The sequence below is a fragment of the Urocampus carinirostris genome, chromosome 15 (genome assembly GCF_059441175.1).
Source record: "Urocampus carinirostris isolate Australia breed hairy pipefish chromosome 15, RoL_Ucar_1.0, whole genome shotgun sequence".
Taxonomy (NCBI): Eukaryota; Metazoa; Chordata; class Actinopteri; order Syngnathiformes; family Syngnathidae; genus Urocampus; species Urocampus carinirostris.
The window spans coordinates 29,554,092-29,581,468 of NC_142363.1; the positions used below are offsets into that span (position 1 = coordinate 29,554,092).

Below are 27,377 nucleotides of genomic sequence, written 5' to 3' on the forward strand. Positions count from 1 at the left end.
AAAAACTCGACTGCAGAACTGTTTGAATATTAAAATCAGATCAATATTTATTTACTGTCATAAAATAAAAGTCAACACATTTACAAATTCAGAATGTTTTTTTTAGGTGTCGAAAATGAAGGTATCGTGCATGCATTTAAAGGAAAGTTAACAGCTGTTTCGTAAATGGGCGGGGTTTAAAAAAAAGACGAATTATACTTACAAAAGTGGATTTATAATTTCAGTTTTTTTCCAACCGTGGAAACATTTTTGAATATGAGAAAAATCAAAAATGTTGTAGTGTAAATGTGAAGCAAAAATGTTTGTTTTAAATATAAATGTATTTAAAAAATAAATAAATTTCCCCCCAACCCATCATTTATTTTTCTCTGTATAATTTTTCAAATCTTTACATAAAAAGATTCAATTTATAATCTAAGATCGTAGATGCGGACGATTTCTGTTTGGAATTTGCTTAAAAGTATTCAAAGTTAAAGCTTTAACTCAAAAAGAGCTTTGAGTCTCTGTCCAAAACATGTTAAAGCAGCTTCGACGCATGAGTTCAAGCTCCTTTAACTTTAATTCCTGGGTTTTACAACTGCATTTAATGCTTTAAAGCTGCATTAACTCTTCTGTTATACTAGCTTTAACTCTCTGGCCAAAACAGGTTGCATTCAAACTGCTATAACTCGTGAGTTAAAGCAACTTCAACTCACGAGTTTAAAACCTTAAAGCTGTTTCATCTTTTGAGTTACATCAGCTTTAACTATCTTGCCAAACCAGTTGCATTTAACAGGTTAAAGTTGCTTTAACTCATGCCTTTAAGCTTTAAAGATGCCTTTAAATCTTTAAATAAATGTGTACACACACACAAAAATCACCGTTTCATCAGATCATTTCAGTAGAACTTTGGCCACCTTGCGCTTGGCTTTCTGGGAAAATGTCAGCCCACCCTTTTACCATGGCGACTGTAATTTTTTTTTTAAAAAGGAAAGTTGACTGTGAGGGCCGCCGCTTCCAGGACATGTGAAAATTGAGTTAAATCAGCTTTAACTTTCCACTTACAACCACTTACATTTAACAAGTGGTATTTACTTTAACTCGTATGTTTAAGATTCAAAGATGCCTTAAAATCTTTCAAGCGACTTCAACCTTTTCAGTTTCAGATTTAACTCTCTGGCCAAACCAGGTTGCAACCAAACAGTTTTAACTCATAAATAAAAGTTGTTTTATCTCTTGGGTAAGTTGGTTTCAATCTGTAACGATGCCTTTAGAATTTAGAGCTTATTAACTTCCTGAGTTAATGCTTTAAAGCGACAATTTAACTCTTCTAAAGCAGCTTTAACTCTTGAAATAACGCATAATTAATTATATTTAATATAGTACTTTTAAACATACCCAACAGAGGTGTAAATATATAAAACAGTTAAAGATCCAAGGCTGGAAGTTAATCTTGTCACGGTTGCCATGGCGCCCAATTGGCCCCACCCGTGTGGCGCCAGCTGCGGCTCATTAACAGATTGGCTTTCCGTCTTTTAAAGTTCAGTGCGCTCTCTCTTCCTTTGTCAGTCCGTCATCGAACTTCTGCCCCGCAACACGTGGGTTTCGACTCGGTCCTGTTCCTGTTGGTATTCCCTGTATGGTATTTGTCCCGTTTATTTTGTCCTGTTTATTTTCGATATCCTGATTCATTATCTATCCTGTCTGTCCCGTCCTGTCCGGTATCAACACCATCCGTCCGATATCTACTCGGGCAATTGGAATCGATCTCGTCGGTCTCTGGCTTCCTGTCTTTCCACGCCAAACCGCTGCCTAACGTGCATGACTCCCCATTTCCCATAAAATACAAAGCTTGTGTGAGAACGTCACGCGTTTGGGTCCTGATCCTGTTCTGGTTTATGACAAATCTTTTACTCGTCATTTAAAATTGCTTTAACTTTTGAGTTTTAGCTTTAAGCTCTTAAAGCTTAAACATTAATTCTTGAGTGAAAACAGGTTTAAAGTTTTTACTTTTGGTCACACAAATCTTTTTTAGCATTTAGCCCATAACGACATACCAGTGAAAAATATCTTTCTCCACGTTAGCAGTGCCACACTTTTGAAATATAGTGCAATATTTGTCTTGGTTGTGCCCCCAACAAAAAAAGTGCAACGTTTGCGTCAAAATCGGGCATCAAGCGTCCAGCAGGACGTGCCACCTGCACACTTGCGTCCCTCGGGCGTCCTTCATGTCCCTCCAGTGGAGGCGCTCTTCCTCGCCGCTGCTGTTCAGGCCTAGGGACGCCCAGCCAATCATCTCCTTGCGCTTCAAACTGCGCCGACCGTACACGGAGGCCATGAGCGTGACGTCCGAGAGCTGGAATAGCGCCACCTGGAAGACGAAAGTCTCCTTGTAGACCGGGTTGGGCTGGGACCGACGCACTGACGTCTTGCAACGTGAGATTTCGCGGCCAACCGAGTTGAGAAGAGTCAAACGGGTGAAGGTGTCTGCAAACAGAAAAGAAAAAACAGCATCAGGCTAAGAAACAGCGCCACCTAGAACTTCAAAACAACCAAAATGGCATAACTTGAGCTCAAAATAGGATAATCCACTATGTCAATAAACTAGATCAGATTTTTGGGAGTTGTTTGATACAAATTGGGGTTTTGTATTTTATCAGTGTTCATTTTACCTGTGAAAAGTGATGGATCCCGGGGATTCGCATGCTCAAAAATCTATGGGTCCTAACAGAGATCCATGGGTCCCCAAAATTTAGTGTTATCGAAGTTGAAATTGTAAATAGGCGACAAATGTATAAATAAATATATAAATTCATACATTCATTCAGTTTTAATCATCACACTTAATTGGTAATACAAAGCAGTTATCACTTCAGATTTTTCAGTTCACAAAAATGCTGTACATTATACAAAATAATATTGCTGAAATATTAGTCTATATATTCATGCAGTTTTAATCACTTCAGATTTTTCAGTTCATATATTCTTCGTGGTTTGCCGTCCCGCCACAGTTGTAATGCCTTCTCAAGGTCCAATTGCAGCAACGGAATTTCTATAGCTAATTTGTGGTTTATATTGTCGTTGTGCCGATCCAATGTGCTTTTCTGAAAGTTCGTATTGTGAAATGATTTATGCAATCCAGTTTTTTGTCACGCTGGGTACATGCATCACAGAACATGTGGCCTCCATTATCATCCTCCTCATTGCGTCACCAGGAATATAATTGAGTCCATTTTGGCAGAAAAGTCCTTTTCTTGCTAGGAGTATTCTTTTGTTTATCTTTCGTCGAATCGTTCGCTTCAAAACACGTGTTTTCCTTGCCATCGCGGTCTTCTGAAGAATTTCTCCGCCGTTTTTTTTCGTGCCGGAATTATTGCCGCTGATACCACTTTCTGTAATATGTTTCGACTTATTACCGACACTGAAGAAATTACCAATTTTTTGTTGATTTGCACCTAATACCAACTGTTTTTACGGAGGCATACTTCTCTTTCACTCGACAACCGCCAAAACAATGACGTCATCTCGAAGCGACGAGATCTCGTTTGCCGAGATCGGTGCGAGACCAAAACAACAATGGCGGATCTGCCAGACGAAAAGTTTGGAGTGCGGTAAATCTTTGTTAAAAAAAAAAAAGTAATCGGGTAATAATGACAATTTTGTGTCAAAAAAGTTGCGTCCCGGGGACGCACGTTGATTTGACACAATGCCTCCCCAGCAAAAATGATGCGTCTAGGACGCAGGGACGCGGGTAAACGAGAACACTGCTTTATGTACGATTATTTTCTGTCATGCCCCCTCCCTCGGAAGAAGTCCTCTCACGCCCCCCCAGGATCAATCTTTTGTTTTAAGCGATCAGATAATATTCGTACATATTATCGTGACGTCGCATGGTCAAATATTACACAGTGTACCCTTTAACAGGTCAGAATTTACATCCCCTGATAAGATTTATAATGAACCACTCGATTACTATAGGGCGGCATTAGCTCGGGAGGTAGAGCGCTCGGGATCAAGAGGTCGGAGGTTCGATTCCCGGCTCCTCCGTGTTACATTTTGAAGTGTCCAAGACACGGAATCCCTAATGCCCCCAGTAAGCAGGTAGGCGCCTTGCATGGCTGACTCCCTATTGGTGTGTGAGTGTGTGTGTGAATGGGTAAGTGCCAAGAACATTGTAAAGCGCTTTGGGAGGTCTTCATTGACTTGAAAAGCGCTAAATAAATACAAACCATTTACTCAGTTTTTCCTTGAGGCTAACTTGTACCTGCTGGCACCATCGTTATCTTTTCTCTATGATTAGAATTAATTCAAATACATCATAAATGAAAGAACAACAAACACATTTACGAAGTACCCGGAGGCCTGCTGGAAATAGTGTTCCCGAAGCGGCTCCCCTTGATGATCTCCACAGACATTCTCCCGGTGGTGGCGCTGTAGGAGAGGCCCAGCAAGAGTTCGGGACCGCCACTGCGCGTCAACGAGTGAGTAGATGACACGCTATCCCCGGTCAGACTTAGCTCCGAGTCCATGCTCTGACGGGAACAAATAACCAATCAAGAGAAATACAGTGGAACCTCGGTTTTCGAACGCCTCTCAGTTCGAACAAATCGGAGTCAGACCAAAAATTTTGAGAAATTCTTGCTTCGCTGTTCGGTCAAAAAATCGGAGTTCGAACATCGGTAATGCGTACGCTAGGGTGCGATGCTGAGCGGCGTACCGGTGTAGATCGCTCTTTTTGTGACCAACTGTTATCGCGTGCGGACGTGCTTCGTTTTGCTTTCGCTTTTAATATAGGTGTACCAAGTGTTTTAGCCCCTAATTATGCCTCCGAAGAAAGTCAGTGCAAGCAGCAAAGTTGCTACAGGTGAAAAAAGAAAAGTAGTGCGTACAACTATTGCATTTAAGAAAGAAATTATAGCAAAATATGAAGGAGCGCCTTCTGCTGACCACCACAAAGGTAAGAAATCCTATTCATAATTATTTTCTTTATCCTTTTTTTTTATTTTTACATGTTCATGTTAGCGTAAACTTTCGTACGGAAGATTACGATAACGCGAACATACGATTACCCTGGGTTAGCTTTAAATTTACGTTAAACATTCAAGATAAACATTGAGGGTGTTGGAACAGAGCCCCCTTTCCAATGAACCGCTCACCACTTGTTGTGGAGACCCGGGTGCTAAATGACTTGTAAACGACCTGATTTTATTATTTTTACACTTTCGTGTTAGCGTAATCTTTCGTACGGAAGATTACAATAACGCGAAGATACGATTAGCCTGGGTTAGCTTTAAGTTTACGTTAAACATTCAAGGTAAACATTCAGGGTGTTGGAACGGATTAAAACGATTTACATTATTTTTAATGGGAAAAATTATTTCGGTGATCGAACAAATCGGTTTTTGAACAGGTTTCTGGAACGGATTATGGTCGAGAACCAAGGTTCCACTGTAGAGAGAACTTCAACACCATAGCGTGCGCTAACCTTGATGTTCCCGCGAGGGGCCAGGACCAAAACGATGTCCTCTGATCTTCCGGTTTGGTCCACGGTGGTCAGGGGCAGAATCTTCTCCCCCATCATCCTCCGCCGGGACATCCTGCCCTCCAAGGCGTACATTCGGAATCGAAGCGCCGACGCCGCTAGCCGGGAGGCCTCTACTCGCGTGAAAGTGAAAGTCTGGCTGAAGTAGAGCGCCGCCTGCTGGCTGTCGGGGGCTGGACCGAGGCGCCGGACTGAAGTCTTGTGTCTCTGTTTTCTACCCGGTAAGAGGACCACGTGCACCTGCCAGGCATTTGATCCACTTCGCTGACGGTCCGGAAGACTTTGTGCCGAAACTACAGTCACCAAAAGCTTCTCGGCGGTTGCTCGGTACTCCAAGGTGACCATGAGGTCGCAGCACTTGGAGACGGGGCGTGGGAGAGGAGTGGGCATGTCCTGGTGGCGGAGTTCCTGAATAAGCATAAAAAACGGGAGGGTATTTCGATTGAAACTATCCATCCATCTATTATTTGAACCGCTTGTCCTCAGTAGGGTCGCGGGGGTGCTGGAGCCCATCCCGGCTATCTTCGGGCAGTAGGCAGGGGACATAGAGACAGACACTCATTCACACCTAGGGACAATTTGGACCGGCCAATTAACCTGACATGTTTTTGGAATGTGGGAGGAAACCAAAGTGCCCGGAGGAAACTAATGAAGCACGGGGAGAACATGCAAACTCCACACAGGAAGGTTCGATCACATGACCTCAGAATTGTGTCGCACACGTGCTAACCACTGCGCTGCATGTGAGCATAGATATGGATATTTTCAGGGATACTGAACATGCCCATGTTTCCGGTCACAACAATAATGGATGGGAAACCGGAGTGCTCGGAGGAAACCAATGCAGGCATGGGGAGAACATGCAAACTTCACACCGGAAGGGTGGTAGCTGGATTTGAACCCATGACCTCAGAACTGTGCCGCGGACATGCTAACCACTCATCTGCCGCCCCGATCCAAACTATTATTATTGTATTTCTCTTATTTTGCTATTAAAGGAGCTGTGCAGAATTTGGAACTTTCTTACTCCCTGCCATCTCCTGTTTTAAGCCCCAGCTGTGTCAGCTCGCTCATAATGCGTGTGCAAATATGTGCATTTCTTGGACGCACTTGAATCAACTCTTGTTTTTTAATCTTTCTTGGAGTTTTGGTTGGTGTCTGGACTCTACTTGGAGCTGGCCTTTTCACATTTTCCATGCCTGACTAAAAAATTAAAACAGAACAAAAACCTATAAGGACAAGCATAACGTCGCTCAACAGCATTCCCCCAGCCCCCATTCCTGGTATTCAATGTGTTCTGCTCCGAACAGCTCTGATAAGTAAGGTCAAAGCAAATAGTGGCGGTATTAAAAAAAGCATAATGGAATTGTTGATACATACTATACTTAATAGAGAAAACATTTTATTTTAAACTTTTAAGTACACCTCAAATGACCCTTTTAACAAAGGCTTAGGAAACACAAATGCAGCTATTGCTAACATGGCTAGAATTGCTAATACAGGCGCTACCGATAACAACTAGTAACGCCCAGTAGAGGAGGATTACTAAAACATGCGCTATGATTAGCAGCTAGCGATGCCCAGTAGGGGAGTGGGCTCCAAGTGTTTGCAGCCAATATAAATCCAATTCTACACTAGTATTAGTAGTGAGTGTTATTTACAGTGCTAACAAGACCTATTTATTCAAACTGTGTTTTTTTGTTGCCGACATTGCCACTTTGGTTAAATGGCGCTAATTACAGACGCTAAGGCACAGTCAAAGATTTGATATACGAACAACTAACGAGAGCATAAATAGTAATCTGACAGGTTTGGCCAGCAATGAGATGGATTCAATTGAAACCGGAATTTACAAAAACTCAAGACATGAATCCATCGAAGCTTTAAACGCTATCGTCTCATCTCATTCTAATCTCCTTAGCCATACCGCCTATCCTCATTAGGGTCGCGGGGGGGCTGGAGCCCATCCCAGCCATCTCCGGGCAGTGGGCAGGGGACACCCTGAACTGGTTGCCAGCCAATCACAGGGCACACGGGTACAGACAACTCATTCGCTCATTCACACCTAGGGACAATTTGGACCGGCCAATTCACCTGAAATGCATGTTTTTTTGGAACGTGGGAGGAAACCGGAGTGCCCGGAGGAAACCCACGCAAGCACGGGGAGAACATACAAACTCCGCACAGGAAGTCTGGAGCTGGATTTGAACCCACGACAGGTTCCCATGACATGAACTGTGCCGCACAAGCGCTAACCACTGCGCTGCCGTGCTGCCACGCTATCGTCAGTTGATAAATAAATAGACAATAATCAGTCTTTCTTAGAATTCTAGTTAATGCCAGTGCAACGCCACACTAGCATTAGCGACGTGTGAATCATCAGCAGGCTGCAAATAAAAGTCAGTTACGCAAACTGTGTATTTGTTAGCAACGTTGCTACGGGGATGAATAAAGTATATCTATCTATCTATCTATCTATCTATCTATCTATTTCGGTTCATTAGCATTGACAACGAAAGCTAAGGAGCAGCAAATCTCATCTCATCTCATTAGCTGCACTGCTTATCCTCAGTAGGGTCGCGGGGGTGATGGAGCAGCAATCATCGGGCAGTGGGCAGGGGACACCCTGAACTGGTTGCCAGCCAGCACACAGGGACAGACAACTAGCTCGCCCATTCACACCTAGGGACAATTTAGACTGGCCAATCCACCTGAAATGCATGTCTTTGGAATGTGGGAGGAAACCGGAGTGCCCGGAGAAAACCCACGCAAGCATGGGGAGAACATAAAAACTCCGCACAGTAGGTCCGGTAGCTGGATTTGAACCCACACAGGAGGTTCCCAAGACGTTAGAACTGTGCCGCACACGCGCTAACCACTGCGCCGCCGGAGCAGCAAATCATTTGATTGAAACTAGTAAGAAGTGGGAGTGTAAACCTTGACAAGAGAGGGAAGCCACGGGATGCATTTGAATGCAGTCAGACATTCCCCACTCAGACAATCCAAGCATTAAACATTATTGTCAGTATATCAAACTGAAGAGAAAATAATCTGCATTTTTTTTGCAAACAATTCCAGTTATCGCCATTGCAATGATACATTAGCTTTAGGGACTAGTGACACTAGTGTTAGCAGTTAGCTTCTTACAATACTCCATTACTCACACTGCTTATTTTAAGCAACATTTCTACTTTAGTTAGTGAAATCTGTCGGGCCCTGCTGTTGAACAGAAGAGTGTGTTGTGTCACCCTGACTATAGACTGTCAGAACCTGAACAGACGGAGGACACAGATGCATAACATTCTCACTATCTATCTACCTTGGTCATATCCCTCAAAAGGGGGGACCGACAGCAAGACAAACACATACGATAACAAAGAAAATAAAAGGGAAAAAAAATAGCAAAAAACACACACAAAAAATGTTGGACCATGGCCAACCCAATTGCCCAAACACCCAAACAAGTTAGGCACCTCGGCACCCAAGTTGGTCATGCTTTCGTCCCTCCAGATGAAATGGGACACCAGAAAGTGGCCATGTCACTCGGGTCAGGGTGACACAACACACTCTTTTGTTCAACAGCAGGGCCCGACAGCTTTCACTCGTTTACCCCTGCCGCATCATACGGGTGCCCAGCCCATCCTTAAGAACGTGTCCACAATCCCACTATCATTTTAAAACACCTCTCCACTCATTCCTATAACCAACAAAACGTTCTCACACAAGCTTTATTTTACGGAAATGGGGAAGTCATGTGCGTGAACGCAAACGCCAATTATTCGGCGAATGCTGGGCGGAAGAAGTGAGAGAGAGAAGTCAGGTGTGGGAAAACAGGAAGTCAGAGGCAGACGAGATCAAAACCGGACAGGACAGACGGGATCGATAACAGATACACGAGCAGAACCGGAGAGGACAGAACAGATGGGATTGATACCTGATACTGGATACACAAGCAAGATACCGGACAGGACGGGACAGACGGGATCCATACCAGATACAGGATACATGAGCAGAACTGGACAGGACGGAACAGACGGGATTAATACCTGATACTGGATACACAAGCAAGAAACCGGACAGGACGAGACAGACGGGATCGATACCGGAGCAAGGTACCAGACAGGACGGGATCGACACCGGATACTGGAGCAAGATACCAGACAGGACAGACGGGATCGATACCAGATACAGGATACACAAGCAGAACCGGACAAGACGGAACAGACGGGATTGATACATGATACTGGATACACGAGCAAGATACCGGACAGGACGGGACAGACGGTATCGATACCGAATACTGGAGCAAGATACCTGACAGACGGTGTCGATACCGGATACTGGATACACAAGCAGGATACCTGACAGAGTCAACATACACGTCTTGCAAGTGGAGAGGTTTGTTGACGGACTGACAAGGAGTTAATGAGAGCACTGAGTTTAAATAGGAGGGAAGCCAATCAGGCAAAGAGCAGCAGCTGGCGCCAAACGAGCGGGCCCAAGTGAGGGCAATGGGCAACCGTGACACGGACGTTATAATTTGATAGAAATTAGCGTGTACCTAAGCATTAATAGGTTTAGCTAGCAGGAGTGCATTCAAATGCAGTTGGCTATTCCAAACTCAGACATAAAACAGTAGTTCAAAGAATTTTAATACTACTGTACTGTCAAAATGAATCAAAATATCAATTAAAAAAACTATGCAACATGAAATTAACAGAGTTAACTATGAGAAAATCGGGATTAATTGCATTGAAAAATGTTAATTACTTGACAGCAGTAGTTTCAAACGTTTTCATTGGCTGGTAATAGAATCTTTGTGGGTTCAATTACCTGGCGCGTCCATGCGGCGGCGCCGTCATCAGTTTGCAAACGTCCGACTTCCACGTCCACTGAATCGGCTTCTCCGATTGGCTGATCGCCGGCAAAGGAGGCGGGACCCACCGCAGACTCAGTCAATGGGGGCATCAGTGGTTGCGGAGGTCCTACTGGCGCCACCTGCTGGTCATCCTTAAGGTTGAGCTGGCTGTTCTCCTCCATGATAGACTGCACGGAATTGTCTAGGACTAAATTTGAAAAACATTAACGTTGTTAGTTTCGATCTAGAACAGGGGTCAGCAACCTATGGCACGTGTGCCAGCAGTGGCACGCGAGGGGTTAACCAGTGGCACGCGAGCACATGGCAAAATAATAATGAATAATAATATTTTTTAATATGCGCATTTTTAGGTGAAATTCAGACATTTTCAGTTGTGCGGGTGTTATTTAGAGGCTTTACGGTAGCGCCCCTCCTCCTCTGCTTCGTGTGTGAGCGTGTCTGCGCCGCGCCTTGCAGAGGAAGAAAGATCTGTGTTTTAATCCACCCACAGAAACACCAGCACGATAAATGAAAAAATTGCGTTCTTTTCAGCCAGCATGGACAGATGACTGAGGCTTTGTGCAAAAAATGACCGTGCATTATGCCTCGAAAGTGTTGTACCTCGCACGTCAAGTGGTAAGCGTCATCACGAGACGAAACATGAATTCAAGGACGAGTCTGGAAAGGCGGAGACATTAAAACGCGCTGTGTCCAGGTACGGCACACAAACACAGACCCCGAAAACATTTGTCACTGCTAAAAACACCACCATAGAAGCAAGCTATCACATTGCTCACTGCATGGCAAAGCACGAAAAACCATTTCCTGATGGCGAATATATTAAAGGGGTGTGTGTTTCAAGTTTTGATAGTTTCTAAAATAAGATTTTATTGATGAATGGTATGATAGCTGTCCATATCACTTGATTTTGATTGTAGTTAATTGTCGATGAAGAATGGTTGAAGTCATGGATGTCTACAGAGATAAATAGTTACACAATTTCATCGTATATCCATGTTGTATATTCGAACTGGTGTAAAATGACAGCTCTGTCGGATATAAAAAAATATTGTTGTGCAAGTCATTAATCTTGGTGTCGCACACTGATTTACAAGGACCCCTGATCTAGGACAAGACGGATGTTTACCTTCAAAGTCAGACGGTTGTGTGTCGATGCCCTGCTGCTCCGGGTTGTCGGCCATTTTGATGCGGCGTCCGGATAGGCGCGGGACCGGTTGCTCAGAACGCAAACTTTGCGCCCGCGAAACGGAGATCTCGAATTGTCTCATCATCTGGTTGTCGCTGTCCGAGGACGATTGGCCGCCGTCGTCTTCGGCGCTCCGGCTCTTGACTGGTTGGTGGAAAGCACAAGAGAAAAACGATTTGAATGGTCACCAATTCATCGACAGATGGCGACCAGTCCATTGATCTTTTTGGGATGTTAAAAATCGTATTCTTAGGTTCTTATTGGTTTGTAATTGGGACAGGTCCCTACTTAGCCTGATCCTTCATTACGACATTTTGGACAGCACCCAGTCTCAGGTGATATTCCTTTACCACATTCATTTTCAACCGTCAAGATCACCATCACCTTTTCCCAGTGGCATTCTGATTTGTGAGGTTTGTTTTTTGTTTCTTGTTTTGACCATGTATTGTTATTTTGATGAAGATTTTGTTGACGTGGTTGCCATGGCGCCCAATTGGTCCCCTGCCGTGTGGCGCCAGTTTCTGTCACGATTGCCATGGCGACCAATTGGCCCCGCCCGAGGACAGCAGCAGAAACACGTTGGCAGATTGCTCCCTGGGAGTACTTTGACGCTGTCCTTTGAGCCGTTTGTTGTCGAGGCGTCTGCAAAACTCCTGTTAAACTCTGTTGTGAGATGCCAAGCCTGTGAATCCCCGTTTTACCTGTGTTTTTGTGCTCTTGTTTTGTCAACCTCAGTGAATCTCCGTTTTTGCCCCTGTTTTGTTCTCACCCTGTGTTGTTTGATTTTGACCACTTCCTCGTGGCGATCAATCTACATCCACGGATCGAGTGTGCGCTCATTCCTCTTCTTCCTAATAAACTGTGAGTAACGTTACGCGATTGGGTTCTGCTTCCTGTTTCCTGTCCTGGTTCGTGACATTCGTTATTAAATGCAATCGTTTTTGAGCACCTTATCTTCCTCGTCCTTCACTTGGTCCTCCCTGCCTAGTTCCTTCTAGGCATTGTAATAACGATGATTACTAAGTGTTTCTAGTTCTTATCAACTCCCATGTTTCAGCTTAAAGGGACATAGTGAACAGCTTAAAAGGGACATAGTGCGTTATTTGACTAGTTGTTAGGGTCTTCTACCTCCTCCTACCACCAGAGGGCCCCAATCGGAGTTTTGAACTGGGCACAAGTGTCAAATCACCACACATCTGTGCCCAATGATCCTGCACCCTTTAAAAGGACATTTTGATCTGCACACATGGTCGGATCATTTTCCATCATTCACTTTCCATCATCAAAACCATCACCTTTATGCAGTTTATTCCTGGTTTTGGGGGCTTGGTTTTTGTTTTAGGCAGTTTTATTTTTGTGTTTTGACCACGTGTTGGTTACTTGGCCGACTATTTTGATTGAATCTCATCTTTTCTGAGCACCTTGCCTTTTCCCTAGTCCCTGCGTTTGGGTCCATCGCAAATCACAACACCACTAGAAGTTGCTTTATGGGACAGTGTAGAGGTTGGCAACCTTTTTGAACCCTAAGAGCTACTATTTTGTTACTATGGGCTACCATGTTGAAATACATTTTTAAAATAACAACTTCTGTTGTTACAATGTTATTATTATGTTATTACCAAGTTGTAATGATTAGAAATAGTGTTAAACTACTAAAACATTGCTTTTAAAGACACTGAAAGTCTATGATTTCTCCTGCCAGTTGGTAATCAAATCTAGAAAATTATTATGCCCCATTACTCATAAGCTATTTTCAGAACCAGACCCCTGGCAACTCAGGTACTCTTAGGGGGGCCACGGGCACCAGGTAGGAGAGCCCTACTATAATGCAACAAAAAATGAGTGCTTAAAGCACAAATAAAAATACAAACTACAGAGATTCAAAGAGACCAAAATGCTACATTTTAATTTTTAGTTTTTGCCCAGGCTTTTTGAGGGTTTTGAGTACCGATAAGAGAAAAATGGCAGAAAATGATGTCCCTTTAGGAAAGGCTCGTAATTGCTTATACCTCGACCTTGAATTATTAAAAAAAAAAATTATGTAAGAGTTCATGAATTTTTGCTTATTTGTCAGAACCCGTACAGGAGGAGGACCCAGATGCGTAACGTTTTCACACAAGCTTTATTTTACGGGAATGGGGCAGTCATGCGCGTGAAAACAACCGCCGGGGATGCGGTGATCGCTAAGCAAAAGAAGTGAAATAGAGAAGTCAGAGGCAGACGAGATCGAGACCGGACAGAACAGATGGTATCGATACAGGACACACGGGTAGATACCGAACGGGACAATCGGGATCGGTACCGGAGACTGGAGCAAGATACCGGACGGGACAAGACAGGCAGGATTGATATCGGATACTGGAGACTGGAGCAAGATACCGGACAGAGGGAAACAGACGGGATTGATACCAGATACTGGAGACTGGAGCAAGATACTGGACAGGACGAGTTAGGCGGGATCGATATTGGATACTGGAGACTGATACAGGACAGGCGGGATTGATATTGGATTCTGGAGACTGGAGCAATATCCCGGGCAGGAGGAAACAGACGGGATCAATATTGAGTGCAAGATAATGGACAGGAGGAGACGGATGGGATCGATATCGGATACCTGAGACTGATACCAGACAGGACAAGACAGGCGGGATCAATATACTAGAGACTTGGGCAGGAAACCAGAGTCAAAACACAAGTCTTGCAAGTGCAGAGGTTCGTTGACGGACTGACCAGGAGTGAATGAGAGCACTGAGTTTAAATAGGAGGGAAGCCAATCGGGCAACGAGCCGCAGTTGGCGCCAAACGGGCGGGGCCAAGTAAGAGCAATGGGCAAGCGTGACGTTATTATTTAAATCAATATTGGTTTTTAATGAATGAAGTTGTTTTTACCAGGAGGAGGCACTAAATAATTCCCGCTGTCGCTTTAAAACAATGCGCCCAACAAATATATATGTATTTTTTTGTTAGACTTCAGTTGGACATTTTTTCTCATCAAGATCACCTTCTCTGGAAGTCAGTTTTTTTTAACAAGCAGGAAAATCCGGCTAACTGGCGAGCTAAAAGATAGCGTCTTGTTTGAGCAGCGACCGGACTGACGTGTCGAGATAAGGCATCTCGGCGCAGTGTTTTTGAAAAAAAATCTTGTTGACTTTTTCAACAGACGTTGATCCGGTTGAGGCAAGGTGACCACGCCCACTTTTGTACTCGGGATATTCAAAGCAGCATCTAGCTTCTTTTGTTCTTTGTTTTTGAGACACTTTTATGAAATCTACCGTATTTTCCCTCATATATGGTAAAGCAGATTATAAGGCGCACTGCCTTTATGTCATATATTTTTCATACATAAGGCACACGGACTATAAGGTGCATGAAATTTGGACTGGAATATGAGCTACCGTGTTTATTTGTGCATGATCGTTAGGCTTACAATCAATGTTCCCTCTAAGCTGTGTGTGTGTGCAATTGCGCACTACCCAGGGCTTTTTCGCGCACAAGAAAATCTAGCCAAGCTCACAAAAATCAGGGCTCGAAATTGCTAATTAAGAAGCAAATTAAGTCAAAGTTACAGTGCATGAAGGTAAAAGTACACGGGTTGAGGAGAACGAAGTTGAGTAAAGTCAGTAGAGTTTTTCGAGAACCGGCTTCTTCGGCTTAGCTCACTAGAAAGAACCGGCTCTTTCGGGTCCCAAACGGCTCTTCAGGTTGTTTTTGCTTCTTTAGTCCCTACACGACCAAATATTATGTAAAATTGTGCACAAAATGACTTAAAGGAAGGGGGGGAATAGAACAAAAAAGACAAAAAAATGAAAATGTAGTGAAAGTCTGAGAAAAAAAGAAACAAAAGGAAGAGAAAAAGGAAGGAAAAATTCAGAAAAAAGCCAGAAAAAAAGAAAAGAAAGAAACAAAGGAAAAAAGTAAACAGAGAACAAAAAGAAAAAAGGAACAGCTAGGAAAAAATAAACACAATGAGATTTTTTTAAAGGAATTTAAAAAAGGAGAAAAAGAAAAAACAGGGAATAAGAAGAAAACGTTTGTGTTGCATTCAAATAATTTCCAATCATATCAAGTCCCATAAGAAAATGTGATTAAATACAGTTCTGTATCTTGCAACCGACTAAATAAGCCCCCAAAATGTTAGTATTATGCGACAAAAGATACCAGGAAAAAAAATAAATCTTGTGAAAGAATTGTAAAAACAAATGACATTTGTAGGCCGTACAACCTTTGCAATAATACATCAGCCAATTCATTCAAAAGTGAATTTTTTTTTTTTTGCATTGCCGGAAACTCAGCAAAATGCAACTTGATGTCAAGTTTTGGACATGTTTGATAATGACTTATTTGCCACACTTGGGATTGCCGTTGCTCACTGTTGTTTCAAGCGTTGCTCACAGACTTTGTGTGAACGCTCAGACCCGAGGAAAATTACAGGGAACATTGCTTACAATATATATATATACATACAGTGGCTTACTTGAACTTTGTGACCTTTTGCCACTTCAAACATAAAGATATAAAACTGTCATTTCTTGTAAAGCAGGGGTGTCAAACTCATTTTAACCCGGGGGCCACACGAGAGAACAAACATTCTCTCGGGGGCCGAACTAGTAGATTAGAGAGAACGAAAAAAAAAAGAAAAGGAAATAAGAAAAAGAGAGGGAGAGAAAAGAAGAAAGGGTAGGACAAAGAAGGAGAAAGGGAGAAAGAGAGAGGGAGAGAGAAAAGAAAGAGAGAGAGAGAGCATGAGAAAAAAAAATAGATAAAAAGAGAACTAGTGAGAGAGAGGGAAAGAGAGAGAATGAAATTCAGAGAGAAATAGAAAGAGAGAAAGAGACAAGGAAAGAAAAGAGAATGAGAGAAAGAGAAAAGGGAAAGCAATAGAGAGAGAGAGAGAAAGGGAAGAGAGAGTGAAATAAGGTAAAAATACAGAGACAAAGAGGAACAAAGAAAGAGAAAAAGAGAGACAGAGAGAGTGAAAGAGAGAGAGATAAAGAGTGGAAAGAAGACAGAGAGAGAGAGAGAGAGAGAGAGAGAGAGAGAGAGAGAGAGAGAGAGAGAGAGAGAGAGAGAAATACAAGTACAGCGTTTGTGAGAGGCACCTGGCTTTGGCAACATCAAGTGGATATATTTCAACCTGCAGCTCGTTTTTCTCTTGCACTTCTCTGAGCGTTGACTCGCGGGCCGGATCTAATCCCTTAGCGGGCCTGATCTGGCCCGCGGGCCGCCCGTTTGACACCCCTGTTGTAAAGCATCAACAATAAGTGGGACACAATCATGAAGTGGAACACACTTTATCGGATATTTTCAACTTTTTTAACAAATAAAAAAAACAAACCAGGATTCTTCATCGCTCTACAGCCCAAAGACATAAAGACTGTCATCTTCATCAAAGCAGAACTTCGCAGAACATCTTGTTATTGCCCGGTATTGGTATTAGGGGGATGTTAAAGGGGGAATTCCATCAAAATACAATAACGTTGTTTTCTATCCTCATTGTCACTACAAATTGACATAACTTCCTTTATTTTCATTAATTCTTCCACTTTACACGAAAAAGTTTAGGGATCTCTGATCTAGTCCGTCTTGTACTTACTGTAGTTAGCCAAAACATTCCCAAATAAAATAATCTGAGGCATAAACCTTTGACAAGAGTGATTTTTTCAGGTCTTTTCGCATATGTGTCAAACTCCCGGCCTGACGTTTTAGTCACTGTACCTATTCCTTCATATATGACGTATACTATACTATATACCAGGGGTCGGGAACCTATGGGTCGCGAGCCAGATATGGCTCTTTCTATGAGTACTTACGGCTCAGAGACAAATTTAATTGCGTGTAAATTTTCTCCATCTCGCTCAAAACTTGAGCCATTGATCCTGTTCACATACACGCAAAGCCAAACCAAAGCTGGCTTTAAATGCAGTACTTTTCAGAATAGATAGGGCACGTTTTCACTACAATTTACAGTCAAGGTGTCACACCCAAAAAAAACTTGTTTTGGCTGTACAACGCTAAAATATCCTTTATATTAAAACTCACTATATAATCTGTGTTCAGTGTTCAGATACTTTTTGATGAATCCACGGAACAAATTGTAAATACGCCAAAACACGGGAAGAGAACTTAAAGTGATTTGATTGGGTGAGTGGGAGGGATGGGTGGAGCTATGCAAAAAGTGCAAGCCCTCCCTCCCATCTCTCGCCGTACTCCGTCTGCGCCAAAGGTAAGCACATCAGGCTCCCCGTTCTCAGAATATTGTGACGTTTTTACAAAATAATTTGTGCAGCATTTTCATATTTCGACTTTTGACAGGAGATATATTAAGGAGAGCAAAATCTTTTGGGATATTTAATTTTTTTTTAATATATACATTGACATAGGAGCAAAGGAATTTGAATATTATTTTCATGTTAAGTTGTTTAAGTTAAGTTCTAAGTTGTAATTTAACAAGATATTTTATTTACAGCAAAATAATAAATACTGTATAATTGATTTAAGGTTTAAATTTAATATTCTTGTCTGTTTTTATTCATATTTATATTCCAAAAACATTCAGTTTAAGGGTGTTCAACAAATGTTTATCCCGGTTGGCTCGTCACCTTAAGTGTGTTTTGAATTTTGGCCCCTTGCGCAATTGAGTTTGACATCCCTGTCTTACCGAGTCCCCGCTGGACCCCCGGCGAGCGCCCCTGCCGGGTCTGTTCCAAACACGGAGCTCCTCCCACTTTGGAGAAGCAGAGCATCTTGTTGATGAAGAGGAAGACGAGGGCCAGGGCCACAATGAAGACGCCGACCGCCGATAGGAAACCCGCCGCCTCCGCCGTGACTGGTGGCAAGAGGAAAAGAGGACAAACAACCACACACTGGTCAGACCACACCAACAGACAACCTACATGTTGCACGCACACATAGTAACACACAGAGAACAACAACAAACGCTAGTTACATCTTTGACATTTCAGATTCAGATATACTTTATTATCATTCTTGTACACGTGTATACAGAACGAAATGTAGATACATCTGACCCGCACAGTTTCCTTGAATGTACAGATATAAATAAAATGTTGTATTGAGTTGGAGTATTGAAGTGCTAATAATATACTAAATAATTATAGCTATGTATAGTATTATACAGTAGCGCAAAGAGTGCAAGAGGAGCAGCTAACCAGATGTGCAAAATGGGCAGTCAGGTTTCAACTCAAGTTGCAAGTCAAACAGTTTCAAAACGGGGAAAAAGAGAACATGAAGTTGAATGTGCAGTGACTGATCGATTAATCAGTAATTAACCCAGAAATGATCGTGATTATTTCATCTTGATTAATTTGATCGTTAACTATTCCTTAAGTTAGCTTTTGAGTGAGAAATTCCCAAAATAAGCTCAGCTTTTTAAGAGTTTTTAATGACAGAAGACTCATTTAATTGACAAATAAACCAACAAGTAAATGATTGATTTGCCGAAAAATGGTCCTGAATGATTAATCACAAATAATTTGACAATCGATTATTTATTTAATCAGTTTGTAAAGTTCCCCAAATGGTTCCAGCCTTTTAACAGTTATTTTTTAGCACATCTGTTTTCTATCTTTGCTCATAAAAGACTAATTTAATTGCCAAATGAAGCAACATTCAACACCTTATTTATGGATTAGCCCTGATCCTGATTAATTAATCATGATTAATTTGACAAAGGGTTATATCTCTAGTTGGTTTGTTGGAGAAATTCCCTAAATAATTTCAGCTTTCGAACAGTTATTTTTAGCACTCTCTTTTTCTGTCTTTACTAATAAAAAAACTAATTTAATTGGCAATTGAATCAACAGATTATTTATTGACTAGCCCTGAAATTATCTTGATTTATTAATCATGATTAATTTGACAAATTATTATTCCTTTAATTTGTTTGTTTGAAAACTTCCCCAAATAATTTCAGCCTTTGAACAGTTATTTTTAGCACACTCTTTTTCTGTCTTTACTCATACAAAAATAGTTTAATTGGCAAATTAACCAACAGATTATTTATTGACTAGCCCTGAAATCCTCCTGATTAATTCATTATGATTAATTTGACAAAGTATTATTTCTTTAATTTGTTTGTATGGGAAAATTCCCGAAATAATTTCATTCTTCAAACAGCTACTTTAGCACACTCTTTAATAATAAAAGACTAATTTAAATGCCAAACCAATCAACACATTATTTATTGTTTAGCCCTGAAATGATCTTGATTATTTAACCATGATTAATCTGACAAATGATTATTTCTTTAATTCGTTTGTTTGAGAAATTCCCCAAATAATTTCAGCTTATAATATTAATTTTAGCACACTACTTTTTTCTCATCTTTACTAATAAAAATTAATTTACACAGACATTTTCATTATAGGTTAATCACAATTAATTTAATGATTCTTTTTTTTTTTTTTTTTTCCCGTAAGTTTTTGGTTGAGAAATTCCAAAAACAATTTCGGTTCTGAACCGTCAATCTTAGCCATTTTTTTGTCTTTAATGATAAAAGTCGATTTTAATTGCAAATTAATCAACAGATTAATCAACAGATACATCCAATATAAAAACAGACATTAATGCAGCCCTTATGTCTTTAATAAGGACTCAACAAATTAATCAACTAATTAACTATCAATTAATCCAGATATTTTCATGATTAATTCATTCCGATTAATTTGACAACATACTTTTACTTTCGTTAAATTTAGTTTAAAAAAACTACCCAATAAATCAATCTGCTGAACAGTTAATATCACTCAACTTTTTTTTCAGTCTTTAAATGACCAATAGATTGATTATGAGTTAACCGAAAATGATCATGATTAATTAATCACTATTAGATTAATCGTTGATTATTTCTCCAATTAGCTTTGGTTGAGTAATTCTCCCAAAATTTTCAGCTTCCGAACAGTTAATATCAGTTTTTTTTTGCTCTCTAATGATAGAACACTCATGTAACTAACAAATTAATCAACAGATTAATCTTATAAAAATATAAACATTTATGCAGCCTTAAAGTGAAAAAGATGTGAGTGTAACCTCGTGGTTGCAATGAAAATAAATCACCAAAAAAGAGCCGGAGGTGACATGAGAGTACGATTGGATGAATGAGTGAATGATAGATTCTTATTGACTGTCCCACAGTATGGAAGTTCAAGGTTCGATCCCGTTCTCAGGCTGTCCTGTGCTGTCCTGTAACTATTCTCAATCAGTCATTATTCCTATTGTTACTCCTAAAGTTCCTAATAAGTGTAGGGCTGCTACTATTTTATCAATCGATGATTTGGAACCTGATTGGTTCCCTGTCCCTTTTTAAGCCCAGACCTGTCACTCTCCAATGGTCAGTCCGTCTGCAAACCTCTGTTGATACAAGGCAAGCCTTTTGACCCTGACTTCCACCTGTCCTGTTATTGCACCCGTTTTCCACCTGCCAGGTCCTGATCTCCCCGTTTGTCCCCGGCTTACGACCTGTCCTTATGATCCCGACCACGTCTGCTCTCCCATCCCAACGTATGACTTGTTTCTGACTCAGACAACGTTTTTGCTCTCCTGTCCCGGCTATCGACCTGTTTTTCCGTCCCTGACACTGCCATGGCACGCTATGGAAGATCCACTTTCGTATTCAGATCATAATCCGATTACGAGAGCGACTTGCTTCCCGCGTCAAGCGAGCACCGGATCGTGGGCGCAGCCATTCCTCTTTCTTTGAATAAAACTTGTGGTAAACGTTACGCAACTGGGTCCTGATTCAGTTCTGGTCGTGACAACGTCATCATTATTATTTTCCTTTTAACGTTATGTATTTGATTTGTTTTCTCTTTATGTTTTTGCAGCACTTTCTGTTCCCTTGAAAATGGTTAACTTTGTCGTGTTTGACTGTTTCATGCCAATTTTATTTGTAAATGATGCAATGTTCAATCAAAAAGGATTTAAACTAAAAATTTAAGATACAGGGATCCCTCGGTTTTCGCGGTTAATGGGGACCAGAACCTCCCGCGAAAAGTGAAGATCCGACCTTCATAAAAGCTCCGAAAGATTATGTCAGTATCGACTGAGAGTACATGACTGTCACAAAATAACAATTATAGATAACACACAACACATGATTGCAGTTGAATGAATGGTTTTATTGTCATTATACATAAGTGAAACAGAATCGGAGCGTTTTTCCTCCCAGTGTAAGAAAGCAATTTAGAAAGCAGCCGGCTAGCTGCGCGTTAGCATCGGGTATCCTCGGATGGAGACAGATCTCTGCAATGATTAAAATAAAACCATCCCGAATGTAGCGGTTTCCCATGGGTTGTGGCTCCAAGTGATCCATTTCATGGCTAATGGACCTGGCGTTGGCAAGATACAGGGTCCCGAGCGGTGGCTTCGAAGACGTGTTAGCTTAGCTGTTAGCCGTACCGCTTTTCGCTTTTCCTAGACGCTGCCCGAGTCGCTTCCGGAACTCAATAATAATCCTACAAAGCACCCAACGATGATCACCATTTCGTTGCGCTCTTCCGACTTTCTTTAGAATCCAGTTGAATTATTAATTTATTTTGAAATAAATGAAATAATCTGCATTTATATAGCGCTTTTCAAGTAAAGACTTCCCAAGGCGCTTTACAGTGTGCTTCACATCTCCCAATAGCGGCCGTGCAGCTGTGTTAGGCGCTAACCTGCTTATTGGGGGCATTAGGGGTTCACTGTCTTACCCAAGGACACTTCGACATATAACACAGAGGAGCCGGGATTCGAACTGCGATCTCTTGATCCCAAGACGAGCGCTCTACCTCCTGAGCCACTGCCGCTAGCGGTCACTATGCTTCCTAGATTGTTCACGGAGGCAGAGCCTGCCCACTGTTTGACAGGCAGCTTACACCAGCCAATCAAAGTCGCGAACAGTCATACCCACCCAGCAGAGCGCCCTCCCTAATCTGCCTGGTGTGCTGTCTGACAGAACACAACGCACGATACAATGATATCAATGACAACAAATACAAAATCCATTCAAAATCCGCAAAGGAGTGAACCAGCAATAACCAAACCGCGAAGTAGCGAGTGTTCTCAGTACTTTTATAAAAACAGTCTCAAGCCGCCCTCTGCCAGATCAATGTGGGACTGCAACCCAAAAATTTCAAAACAAGATTAACGTGCTTAATGGCAAAGAAATCACGCGACTCAACGTATTGATGATGAAATTAGTCACTGACGCTTTTAATAATCGATTGTATCGATTCGTTGTTGCAGCCCAAAATAAATGACTGACAAATTCAGTTAAAGGACGTTAGGAAGGTCGACCGATCAACAAAACCAACCTACTTTGGAAATCCGCAGACGGCGGTGTGGTCGAGTTGGTTTCCGCGCTCATGTATCTTCCTCCTTAACAATTATTCCTTCAACTCGGTCCTCCTCTCGACTTCATGGCCTTACTTCTTCCACTGATCCATTTTATCGTCGTTTTCTGCTTCCATTTTCTTTTCGATCCGTCGGGAACTTTCTTGGGTCACTCTTCTTTCTCCGAGAGCGAATTGAAACGAGTGAGCTCAGAACAAACATTAGCATGTTGACAGCGTTTTCCTACCCGGAGGCGAAGGCAAACAGGAAGCGCCAATCAGCCAGTAGCTCAGAAGGTGCCCATTTACATTTATACCCTTCAAAAAAAAAACAAATGTGTTCCCAGTCCAACATTCAAATCAAATTTTACTCTACTCGACTCTTTTGTGTGTAAATAAGTAAATGAGCAATCAACACAGCCCAAAAGATCATCACCTGCGCTCTGCCCAGTCATGAACACATTCCCGGCTTTAGATACCGTAACAGAGCTATTAACATGATAAAAGACAATTCCTGACCCGGCCACCTGGTAGGTGCTACAGGTCCCTCAAAACTAAGACAACAGGTTCAGAGACAGTTTCTTCCCCACAGCCATCACCATCCTAAACGAACACACAAAACTGAGAATTCTCTACAAATTAAGACCGGCGAACTGGCTGTGCTGGTGAAAAACATCAAAGCGTACAGGGAGTGCCGTTTACTGTGTTTTACGGAAACGTGGCTCAAGTAAAGCATCCCGGACCCTAACATGGAGCTACCCGGCTTTAGCGCTGTTAGGGCAGACAGAGACACAAAAGCCTGCGGGAAGCGGAGAGGAGGCGGACTCGCTATCTACGTGAACACGGAGTGGAGTAACCCTGGGCACAAAGATTTCTATCTGCTGCAGGGACGTTGAACTTTTGGCCTAGCGTGTGACGTCATCCACTCCGCTGTTGCTAAACTACAACACAGCACCCCGAGGCCATCCTGTTAATCTGGTAATAATCAACACAAGGATACTGCTGGAAGTGTGAATTTCCCTACGGGGATGAATAAAGTATCTATATATCTATCTAAAACTGAAAAAAAACTATCGTGCGACTTTGTATATTTTATATATAGATATATTGTGAATATACCATATATCATGGGTTTTTAAAGGACTGCTGCTAAATGCTATTCCACTTATTTTCATTGCACTATTCTTTTTTATTGAACTCATGTTTAAATTACTTTTTGCCTATTTATCCTGATAGTCTTTTATCTTTTTTCCCTTCAAAGTCCCTATTCCATGTTTTACCCTGGAGTGCCATGTCTAATCTCGTTGCATACAATGTTGTATAACGTTGCAATCGATGACAATAAAGACAATATTATTAGAAATGTAATAGCTGCCCCCTAACGGCAATGGACTGCATTACTGCATCCATCAAGAAATGGTTGGTTGGATCCCTTAGCCACTAGGGGAGCCATTTCCTGCGGTGTGTCTTGAGTAAATACAGCCTGGTAGCGCCCATCCCTCTCCAGGCCAACATATGTTTCCACCCGGTCTCAAACCGGGGACCTTTGGCGTGTTAGGCAGATGTGCTAACCACTGCACCACAGAAAAATAAACACCCTTGTTTTATAAACATATTTACAAATAATTAATAGAAAAGGGACGTCATTACATCTGTAATACAAATAAGGTGACAGAGTAGACCCCAGGATAAGGGGACCCCACCTCTTTACGGCATTTTCCCCTCTATATGACATCGACAACAAATTATTTTGCGTGTCACAAAATTTTGCGTTATCAATGTTACCTTCTCCAAGATGCCATTGGTTGACGTCATACAAAATGCTGGTCTGCAATTGGTTTGCATCAGGGCATCATTAAAATGCAGATATGATATTGGCTGATCTACCTCCCATAATGCCTGTCTCCGTCTTCATTCAATTCTGAATCTCATGTGCTTCGTAAAGACATTATGAGTCGGTGATACGATACTGTATTTATTAGCTATGGGTCCAAAGGCTTGCAGTGATGCTAGGGAGAGGCAAAAATATGATAACTATGGAAATGAGGCTTGTGATTATCAGGAAAGACAAAGAAGGCACCCATATTGCTACCCTGAATCAAGGAACTGTTCTACTTCATTAGATTTCAATCCAACTGGATTTAAAATAATCCTGCCTAACTACTTATTTGGTTTTTGGGAGAGGTATTATTGGGTTATTGTAAACTCAATCTGTTTATACAGCACTTTCAGTGGCAATTTATTTCCTGAAAAGTGCTTTACAGGAAAAAAAATGTTATTTGGTTTAAGGGCATGACAATCCTCGCAAGATGACTTTGAAAAAAAGAATAATTTCATATTTACTCCACCATGTCCCTCCTTTTCTGCATCCACCCGCTACCCCACTTGACCGGCTCATTACATCACACGAAAGGTACATGTAAATTTAATTAAAATGTGATTTCATTTTATATGGATCTATATTAGGTGGAACTAGTAGGCTACTTATTGTATTTGTTAGACAATCTTAATATATTTCTTTGAGGACCCTTGGTTCGGAACGCATTGGCCACACATTTCGTGAGGATTCTATCCCTCGCTATACTGCATTTTTGCACTCATCGGATTTATGTCGTATCCCGGGGGAGTCTTGGCAAATATTTTCCTAAATGACAACACAATAGACGGATGAATGATGCGATGAGGCGTTAAATATTTTCACAAGAACTCGAGACGCTACCCACTTATGCAATTTCTTCTTACGTCACCATGACAACAGGGATAAAATCAATAAAAATAAAGAGGAAAGCTGCCTCCCTGGCTATTGTTATATTACAGGGTTACAAAATACTACTCAAGGGGGGCGAACATCGATGATAACTAAGATATTATGTGTTATTATAATAAAAATATAAGATAGGCACTACCCCCCCCCCCCCCTCCTTTTTTTAAAGCAGGTACATTTCGGCCATGACACCAAGCAATACAAACATACGAGCATCTAGCTTGACGGCTACTTACTGTCGGAGGCCATGGCGGCGTCCGGCCGGGGAGGCGGCGAGTCAGGCGGGGATTATTCGGCGTCTCCAGCCTCCCTGGGCCCACAAACATTTGAAAAAGTCCCCGTCTTAACACCGGACTCGATGAAACCAGGTTCGACATCCGGGACTCCGGTTTGGCGGTCGAAGCCATTTTACGTTGCCATTCTTAACGTCGTTAATAGTTCTTACTCGATATATCTCTCCTCTTTTGTGTTCATTTATATTTATACATGTGTTTTATATTTTGTGTTGATACTTTCATGATTAATGTAAAATACGTTTTTTTAGTTCAACGTTTGAAAAAACAATATCGACCTTATGACGCCATTTAATAAAAAAACTCAATAATTAGAATACAGTGGGACCTCGCTTCTTCGCGGTTCGACGTTCGCGGCTTCAGAGCTTCGTGGTCTGTAATGGTTTTTTTTTTCGCAGATTTTCCCTTTTTGCGGGTGGTTTTGGTCCCCCATTGACCGCGATAACCGAGGTCTTACTGTACTTACAATAGTAAGAATTCCATTTTTTTCAATTCATTTTTTTTTTCAAATTTAATTTGATTACATATGTTGGAATTTAATCATCAAAATGTAGCGTTTACCAAATTGTTCGAATTAGTTATCTGACTGCATTAACCAAACACAACCTACATTCACCCAACAATTTAAGCACGCTCGTTTCTTGAGGGAAAAATGAACAGGAAAGACGACATTTCCACTCGGGGGCAGATTTATTTTCCTTAACAATTTAACTAAGTGTACTCCATCGAAAACGGCCGAATGAGTGACGTTCGAGTCTCTGGGAAGCCTTTTTTCTCAAGTCCTTTAGCTTTCTCCTATTGGCCATCTTCTCCCCGCATAATTGTGTGCCGGCTCCTCCCATGGGCATGCAAAGGAAGCACAACGTAGGCTTCACAGTCTCATCGATGAGCGTTCTGGCTTCCCAAAACAACGCCTGCGTCAACAACGTCTGGATGCGCTGATTATCTTATCAGCAGTACGTTCCGTTCCTGCAAACAACATCTTCTACCAGCCTGCCCTGACCTTGTATATTGAACTACAGCCCAGTCAGTGAATATATTTTGCATTAAATGTCATTTGTAGTCAATTGTATACAATCATTTATAGTCAAATGTATAAAATCCTTCACATATCAATCAAGTTATGTTTATTTTTATAGCCTCAAGTCTCAAAGGGCTGCACAGACCACCATCACTACATCCCCTGATCTGAAACCTACATGAGGGCAAGGAAACACTCAAAACCTCAGTATTAAGAAATGAAGAAACCTTGAAAGAGGCCGCATATAAGGTAAACCCCCTTCCAGGATGATCGGGCTGCACAACTATGACATTGTCATCTGAAAAAAACAAAACGTATATAATATTTTTTTTCCTCCTTTTTTCTCCTTTAAAAGTGGGATGCAGAATTTGCAAGCTTAAGGC

At 41.6% G+C, this 27,377-nt stretch overlaps 1 protein-coding gene and 1 long non-coding RNA gene across 4 annotated transcripts; one reads left to right on the forward strand and one right to left on the reverse strand.

The window, feature by feature from the left end:
* Positions 1-19: 19 nt before the first annotated feature.
* On the reverse strand, positions 20-26,086 carry syt16 (synaptotagmin XVI). Of its 3 annotated transcripts, none has more exons than XM_088354116.1 (7): positions 25,917-26,086; positions 18,245-18,412; positions 11,527-11,730; positions 10,355-10,587; positions 5,465-5,929; positions 4,334-4,511; positions 20-2,466 (listed from the first exon to the last, which is right to left on the reverse strand). In XM_088354116.1, exons 1-7 carry the CDS (start codon positions 25,927-25,929, stop codon positions 2,153-2,155), a joined length of 1,575 nt encoding a protein of 524 aa, XP_088210242.1. In that variant the 5' UTR covers positions 25,930-26,086; the 3' UTR covers positions 20-2,152. The 3 variants fall into 3 exon arrangements, with proteins under 3 accessions (XP_088210242.1, XP_088210240.1, XP_088210241.1); XM_088354114.1 differs by having other exon boundaries at positions 18,245-18,475; positions 25,917-26,079; XM_088354115.1 differs by lacking the exon at positions 25,917-26,086 and adding an exon at positions 22,903-23,119.
* On the forward strand, positions 25,877-27,231 carry LOC148352085 (uncharacterized). Its single transcript, XR_015852842.1, has 3 exons — positions 25,877-26,048; positions 26,828-26,999; positions 27,113-27,231. It is a non-coding gene; the product is annotated as an uncharacterized LOC148352085 (long non-coding RNA).
* Positions 27,232-27,377: the final 146 nt, after the last annotated feature.